The sequence below is a fragment of the Histoplasma capsulatum genome, genomic scaffold (genome assembly GCF_000149585.1).
Source record: "Histoplasma capsulatum NAm1 scaffold_1 genomic scaffold, whole genome shotgun sequence".
In the NCBI taxonomy this organism is placed as follows: domain Eukaryota; kingdom Fungi; phylum Ascomycota; class Eurotiomycetes; order Onygenales; family Ajellomycetaceae; genus Histoplasma; species Histoplasma mississippiense.
The window spans coordinates 2,308,539-2,316,423 of record NW_001813982.1 but is presented as its reverse complement, the minus strand read 5'-3'; the positions used below and the strand labels follow the sequence as shown (position 1 = coordinate 2,316,423).

Genomic DNA, 7,885 nt, shown 5'->3' with positions numbered 1-7,885 from the left:
CCCACAAAGCTATGACGTTTAAACAATGGAGTATAGGATTCTTTGTTCTTAATTGCTAGTTGAAGATGGTGTTCTTTCTTTGACTAAACGACAATTAAACAAATGGTCAATTGCCCAAACGGGCTAAAATCGTGAAGTGGGGCCAAGATAGGGCATTGATCAAACTATTCACTAATATTCGGCATAGAGGTCAAAAATGAAAATGAAAAAGGAGATAAAAATTACCTATCACCTTGCTTCAAAACCTCTACAACTACTTCTTCCTCTGCCGCAAAGACCTGGACTTGCTAGGAGGTGGTTCCCGGTTATTTATTGTCTTTCTCTTGCCGCGAGCGTCAATGTTATCATCGCCAGCGTCACTGTCCATCTTCTGTCTCGTGACTCGTTTCGATCTCGTCTTCACACCGTAATCTCCATCGGTGCTCTCTGGGGGGTTAGACGCTTTTCGTTTCAACCCTTGACGACGCTGAGTCGGGGGTGAGCTGCCCGTTCCGGTTGGGGATATAATATGAGAACCGCTAGCTTTGCTACAGCCATCTTGGAACAGAGCACCGGGTTCCCCCGAACACTTCCCATTTTGCGAGGTCCACGTTGCGGATTGTGTTGACATTGACGTTGCTGTTGTGGAAGAGGTGGAAAGACGACCGGAGCGTTGCTTGGAGTTTTCCGTTGACGATGACGGCGAGGATGCCATGATTGGGATGGATTCTAAGTCATCCTCCTGTGCTGAGGCTGAGATGACGGATTTGAGATGTGATCCATCGCGCTGATTGTGATCCATGCCATTGTTCTTTTGTCTGTGAGATGGTCCAGTGGTTGTCTTCTGCGATTTTCCATAAATGCCTTGCTGGGATGCGGATAGAAAGGTTGGAGGTGGGGTACAATATCCTCCATCGTCTTCGCCATCATCGTCACCATCAGCTATACCTCCCTCTCTCCCTTCCTCACTAAACCCCTCGTTATCAAATACAGGCGTATCAACACTTTCGACAACCACGTTCCGCTTTCCTGTCTTCCTTGGGCGTCCTGGATGTTTCCGGCCAGTCACGGACTTCAAGAACGACGACGGTGGTGGGAGATGCGAAAGGGAAGAAGATGAAGGAGAAGGGGAAGGAGAAGGAGAAGGAGAAGAATATTTCTGAAGCTTATGGTCCCTTTTCGGTTGTGAATCCTTAAATATCTCCCGCCAATTCTTCAGCAACGCTACTTTCTCCCCATTGCCCGGCTCATATAGCTCACCCTGATCATCCAGGAAGCTTGAGGGCCGCCAAAGTATGCGGCAGAAGGAATTGGTATTGGTATCTTTTTTGTTATCACTGTCGTCGCGCTGTTGTTCGCCTTGCTTCATTGTATTCCCCTTCATCATCACATTTTTCTTTCTCACCGATGGGCCTTTGGAGGGTGTCTGTGGTTTAATGTCATGCTTGTGCAGAATGGACAGGTCGTCATCGAAGTACTCGTCCGTGCAATAGTCCCAGTCGGATGCGCTGTCAAGTGCATCATAAGCTCCCTGGTCCATGTAAACAGGCGAATGGATTGTGCCTGCTGCTAGATCGTCCTAAATAAAGTAGAATGGCACACAATTCCCTCTTCTCCGCGAGCAAAGGAGTGAGGGAATCGACCGGATATTTTCTTTAGTTCGATAAACGAAGACACAAATAGTTTTTGAGAGAGGAAGGATTGAAGAGGGCTTTGGGATGGGTGGGAAAATTGAGACTGACCGCAAGCTCTCTGTCCCCTTCATCGAACCAGAACCATTCAGCATCGAAGTCATCATCGTAGTACTCCTCGTCATCAGACATAGTAGGTGTAATGGGACGCAGTTTTTTCCCTTTCCTACTGTTCTTTGCTTCTTGTCTAAGTATTCGCAGTGTATGTATATATGGTGTCCTGTGTGAGTGGTCGGGGAGGAGCGGGGATGGTGGAGAGATGCAAGAATAGCTAAGCTCAGAACTTGGCGATGCATGTACTGTACAAGCACATATCTAGAGAGGTCGGGTATCTTGCAGGAAACAGTTGAAGGAAATTATTGAAGGGGACATACTAATCACTTCTATATCGACAAGCAATTGTGAAAGAGGTTACAGAAGAAAGCGGCAGCAGGTACAGTAGTTGCTAGCATACGTCGTACGGAGCCGGGAAAAGTTCTGGTTGAGGTTTCGTGACATCAGAGTTTCCATAAAGGGCACGAGATAACTAGCTTACTGCGTAGGCGGAATAATCTGTTAATTTAATAGTATTTAGAGGGGTTATAATCCATTTTTAGTTGCTGGATCTTAAATTTATTGTTAGATCTAGTTAAACTCAAGGTTAAGGCTAGAAAATCATCAACTACATATTTTAGTACTGTATCCAAGACGGGGGGGAAAAAAAAAGAAAAAATTTAATAAAGAAAGTTGCCCCACGGTATGTGTATTTATATGGCAAAAAAAAAAAAAAAAAAAAAAAAAAACCATAAAATAAAATTAATGAATGAAATTAGTCCCCCTGCATCTAGATTTAAAATCTACGAATATTCTTTGTTGAACACTCTCCCAATCAACATCCTTCGAATTTCACTGGTCCCCGCCCCAATCTCATACAACTTAGCGTCCCGCAGAAGCCGTCCTGCTGGAATCTCATTGATATATCCGTTGCCACCCATGAGCTGAATGGCATCAAGCGCACACTCCGTTGCACGCTCCGCAGCATATAGGATCGCACCAGCGCAGTCCTGAGTGCGAATGGCGCTGTTGCTTGCCTCGCTCGAGGAGGACGCAGCGGCTTCATCAATTTGGCGGGCCGTGGCGTAGGTGTACGCGCGGGATGCGGAGAGCTTAGTGTACATGTCTGCGAGCTTACCTTGGATGAGTTGGTTGTGAGCGATTGGGGTGCCGAATTGTTTGCGGGTATGGGTGTAAGGTAGCACGAGGTCAAGGGCTGCTTGCATTATCCTAGATAAAACAAAAGAGCGTGAGCGCGCGGGGTTATTCAGTTAGCAAATGCTGCGTACATTATTCGTGGTGTTTCGGCTTTTAGTACAGCTTCCCGCTGGCTCAACCTTATGTAGAAATTGGATGAGGTGAAATCCCTTACCCTAGTGGTCCTGCACTGAGGACAAGACGCTCCAGGTCAAGCCCTTCCATGAGCACCTTCACACCGCGATTGAGCGCTCCCAACATATTCTCCTGTGGCACGAATACATCTTCAAATATCAATTCGCCAGTATTTGAACCTCTCATGCCGAGCTTATCCAGTTTCCGAGCGCAGGAAAATCCTTTGAATGTTTTCTCAACAACGAAGGCAGTGATGCCTTTGGAGCCCTGGTCGGGCTTCGTCTTTGCGTACACGACGATATAATCGGCATCGGGGCCCTAAAAGTGCGAGACCAAAAGGAGAAATTCAGATTTTTTTATTCACCGTTACTGATGGCAACATACAAGGGGGAGTAATATTGTACTAACGTTGGTAATCCACATTTTTGTTCCATTAAGCAGATACCCTCCATCCACAGCTTTAGCAGTAGTCTTCATACTGACAACATCCGAACCTGCAGAGTGCTCTGACATTGCCAGCGCGCCAATCTTCTGTCCTGAGATCAGGCTTGGAAGAAATTTGGCTTTCTGTTCCGGGCTGCCGTTCAGAGAAAGCTGGTTAACACAAAGTTGGGAGTGGGCGGCATAAGAGAGACCAATGCTGCCTATTATCGAGTGTAACCGGAGCGTCAGTATATATTCCATGATATATACGATTCTCAGTCGCGGGAAACGTATACGCACCTGAAGCTCTACTGATTTCCTCTAAAACTACACAGTGTGCTTGGTAGCCCATTGACAAGCCACCATACTGCTCGTCTGCGGTGACACCTAGAAACCTTTGGTTCAGAAGAAAGGGAATGTCAGTAAAAGCGTACACCTACTTAATTATTCCAATGTTAACCACTTACCCAGCTTCTCCAAGCTTCTGCCACATCTCGGCGGGGAAGTTATTCTGGAGATCTGTCCGGGCAGCGACCTCTTCTGGAATCTCTCTTCCTGTGTAGCGCACTTGAATTAGTCCTCTATCCCAATGGCCTAAAATTTCGACGTCACAAGATATTCGTACTTGTAAATTCTTGAACCCGCTCTCTCAATTCCACCAGGTCATCATGTGTCGGTGGCACGAAACCTTGTGGATGTTTTGTTGACGCTGCCCGCCATTGGGGAAGCTGGCCCAGTTGTCTCCGTGGCCGGCAAAGAGTTCTGGAAGCGCGACCAAGGATGCGAGGAAGACATGGAGACGCCATATCAAAAGATTATCGTGCGAAACTAACACAAGGATGAGTATTTTTGAGAGAGGAGCAAGAAAGACAAGAGAGGTTGCCGCTGTGTCCCAGCTCAGGGCAGAATTGACCTTCTAGTCTGCCGAAACAGAAGGACGCGGTTGCCGTCGGCTATCTCCAACACCGGGTCACGGGACACGAGCTTCCGAAGCACTGAACTCAGGTGCGAAGTTTTTCTCATATCGTGTTGATTTTAACTCCTGCCGGGTTGGCCATGATATGGCAGTGTAGAGATTTATTCAATCATCGATCCGTCGCTGCTGATACTTGACCCCTTGTCATGGCTGCGTCAATCCGTGCTCCCTCCTCAATGCTTCTCCGCAGCCTTCGCACGGCGTTGGCATCCAGCCGCCAATTGCGAGTAGCAGGGCCTCGTGGTGCAATCGCTTCCCGTCAGACTACAAGATCAATTGCCAATTACACGCACACACATCAGGCATCAGCTATATCCGTCCTGCCAACATCTGTGGACACCTCTTCGGCCAACTTCAAGGAAAATGCAGCTCAAATGGATGAGCTTTTGGCCAAAATGGCTGACCTCCATTCCACAATTGCCAAGGGAGGGCCTCCAAAAGCAAAGGAAAAGCATATCGCTCGTGGAAAGCTGCTTCCCCGGGACCGCGTCACATCCTTGATTGACCCGGGGACCTCATTCCTCGAGCTCTCTCCACTTGCGGGCCACCAGGTTTACCCTGGCGAAGATGTGCCTTCCGGCGGTATTATCACCGGGATTGGAACGGTCGAGGGAGTCTCCTGTATGATTGTAGCAAACGATAGCACTGTCAAGGGCGGCACCTACTACCCGATCACGGTCAAGAAGCACTTGCGCGCACAGGCAATTGCCCAGGAGAACAAGCTACCTTGTATCTACCTGGTTGACTCCGGCGGAGCCAACCTTCCCCATCAAGCAGACGTGTTTCCAGACAGAGACCATTTCGGACGGATCTTCTTCAACCAGGCCAGAATGAGCTCCATGGGTATCCCGCAGATTTCGGTAGTCATGGGACCATGCACGGCAGGCGGAGCGTATGTTCCCGCCATGAGCGATGAGTCCATAATTGTTGAGAACCAGGGGACCATCTTCCTTGCTGGCCCACCATTGGTTAAAGCCGCAACTGGAGAAGTTGTATCTGCAGAAGATCTTGGCGGAGGCCGCTTACACAGTTCCATCTCTGGCGTCACCGATTACCTCGCCGTTGATGACGCCCACGCCCTCGTCCTTGCCCGCAGGTCAATCTCCAATCTCAACTGGCCGAAAATCGCCCTTCCATCGAACCCAGCATCACAATCAAACGCTCCCTCGACAATAAAAGAACCCCTTTACGACCCAGCAGAGCTCTCCGGCATCGTCGGCACCAATCTTCGCCGCCAAATCCCGGCCCATGAGGTCATTGCCCGCATCGTCGACGGCAGCGAATTTGCCGAATTTAAACGCGACTACGGCACCACGCTCGTCACGGGCTTTGCGCGCATCTACGGCACGCAGGTCGGCATCGTTGCGAATAATGGCATCCTGTTCTCCGAGTCGTCACTTAAGGGTGCTCATTTCATTGAACTCTGCGCTCAGCGCAATATCCCTCTGATATTCTTACAGAACATCTCTGGTTTCATGGTAGGCGCGGATGCGGAAAAGGGCGGTATTGCGAAGAATGGAGCTAAGCTCGTCACGGCCGTGGCATGTGCTGATGTTCCTAAATTTACTGTTGTGTTTGGCTCCAGCGCTGGCGCGGGTAATTATGGGATGTGGTATGTTCTCTCCCCCCCTTCCCCACCAACCTTTTTTTTTATTGCTTTGCTTTATATTTCATCCCCTCTCGTTTTATCAAACCCCCCAACGCAAATCCCAAATGAGATCCTACAAGCTAACAAAAGCAAACCGCAACCAGCGGCCGCGCCTACTCTCCCCGTTTCCTCTTCATGTGGCCCAACGCCAAGATCGGCGTGATGGGTTCGGAACAGCTCTCCTCGGTCATGGAGGCCGTGGGCCGCACGGCCGATCCGAAGCTGAAGGAGCGCATTGATACGGAGTCGGAGTCGATATTTTCTTCCGCACGGTTATGGGATGATGGCGTGATTCCGCCAGCACATACGAGAAAGGTGCTGGGTTTGAGTCTTGCGGCTGCGTTAGGAGGCCGGGCGGAGGAGGCCAAGACGAAGTTTGGAGTTTTCAGGATGTAAAATTTGCGTTAGATATGGGTGTTTTCCTATATATTGATATTGATATTGATATTGATTTTTTTTTTTTTTTTTTTTTTGCCTCCATGATTTTTGTTTACGATTCCCTTTGTCCCCCTCATTCTGCTTGTACATGTATACATTGATGGATTTATAGCTAATACGGGACTCCAGGGCTTACTGCTACTCTATCACTAGAAAATGCACTCTGTATGTAAAATGCAGATATAGACGGTGGCTAGAAGTCATGTATTAATTAACTTTATTTTTTTTTATATTTATTTTGTTCGCTGAAAAGTTAAACCCATTGTTTCCGTGAGGTAGGTGGTTTATATACATACAGGCAACATTCTAAAACATAGTTGGACGCTAGTTACAGGTTACACTGAATAATACTATGGCGCACAAGGGCCAACGTGTACAGTTCTCAAAACATACATAGATCAGGAAGGGTGGGATACAAACTAAAGACTCCGGTACGGAAGATTGCTGGGAAAAGGGGAGAAGAGAAAAAAAAAATGGTAGCCCGTACTCACAAGACTGTTTCGATTCATAAATGCATCTCTTAAATATCCCAAAATCATACATGGTAACACCGTCTAGAAAAGTTTCACTCAAACGCAAACGAAGGAGCAAGGAGGAGGAAGAGCTTGTTCACAACATACCTGTGGTTTATTCGTATTTCCATCTTTTCCCCGGTTGTATCCATCAATCTATGTATAACCTTGCAAGCAACTACCGAAAAATAAAATAAAATAAAATAAATAATAATAATAATAATAAATAAAACCACATATATTCGAAGTTGAGCGACGCAAGTCACCGAGAATTTGAAGCCCTACAAGTGCTGTTTCCCATAGACTTAATTAAAAGTTAGGGGCACCACGTTAATGTCTTTTGCGCTGTAGCATCTGTGACAGGTACCACCCCCCCATAAATGTCCACTTCGTTAATGCATATTCCTCCCTCCTACTGGGCTTGCTCTCATAAGCGTGAAAAAGGAAAGGGGGGGGGGGGGGGGGGGGGGGAAAAGCTTTCCATAAGAACTTATGCACCGTCACGGAAGGGTTGGAGGTGAGTATGACCTCTTTCCGAATAGATAAGGTGTGGAACGTATCTGGCCAAATGGAACACCAGTAAGCTTAGGTAAAAAAAAATCTCGCCAATGCCGTCAATGACCTCAACATTAAAATCCATTCAAGGCGAGACTGGCGTCGGGGTGCTTCCAGAATGCGATGCATCTGCCTCGGGAACTCTCCTTGCGGCGACTCCACTTCCCGGATATAAAAGTAAACTCAACCATTCGATACTACTGGGGGGTCTGTAGTGCTAGTCTCAAATGAACCATAATACACCATAAGTGGGGGGGGACGAAGAATCTATACATTGGTCTCCGAGCGAACAGAAGGA

General features: G+C 47.7%; 2 protein-coding genes across 2 annotated transcripts; one reads left to right on the top strand and one right to left on the bottom strand.

The window, feature by feature from the left end:
- Nucleotides 1-2,506: 2,506 nt before the first annotated feature.
- HCAG_00677 (isovaleryl-CoA dehydrogenase, mitochondrial precursor) lies at nt 2,507-4,264 on the bottom strand (the record flags this gene model as incomplete). Its single annotated transcript, XM_001543581.1, has 6 exons — nt 2,507-2,933; nt 3,076-3,353; nt 3,444-3,679; nt 3,759-3,853; nt 3,926-4,013; nt 4,084-4,264. 6 exons carry the CDS (start codon nt 4,262-4,264, stop codon nt 2,507-2,509), a joined length of 1,305 nt encoding a protein of 434 aa, XP_001543631.1.
- Nucleotides 4,265-4,580: 316 nt separating this feature from the next.
- On the top strand, nt 4,581-6,478 carry HCAG_00676 (methylcrotonoyl-CoA carboxylase beta chain, mitochondrial precursor; the record flags this gene model as incomplete). Its single annotated transcript, XM_001543580.1, has 2 exons — nt 4,581-6,046; nt 6,187-6,478. 2 exons carry the CDS (start codon nt 4,581-4,583, stop codon nt 6,476-6,478), a joined length of 1,758 nt encoding a protein of 585 aa, XP_001543630.1.
- Nucleotides 6,479-7,885: the final 1,407 nt, after the last annotated feature.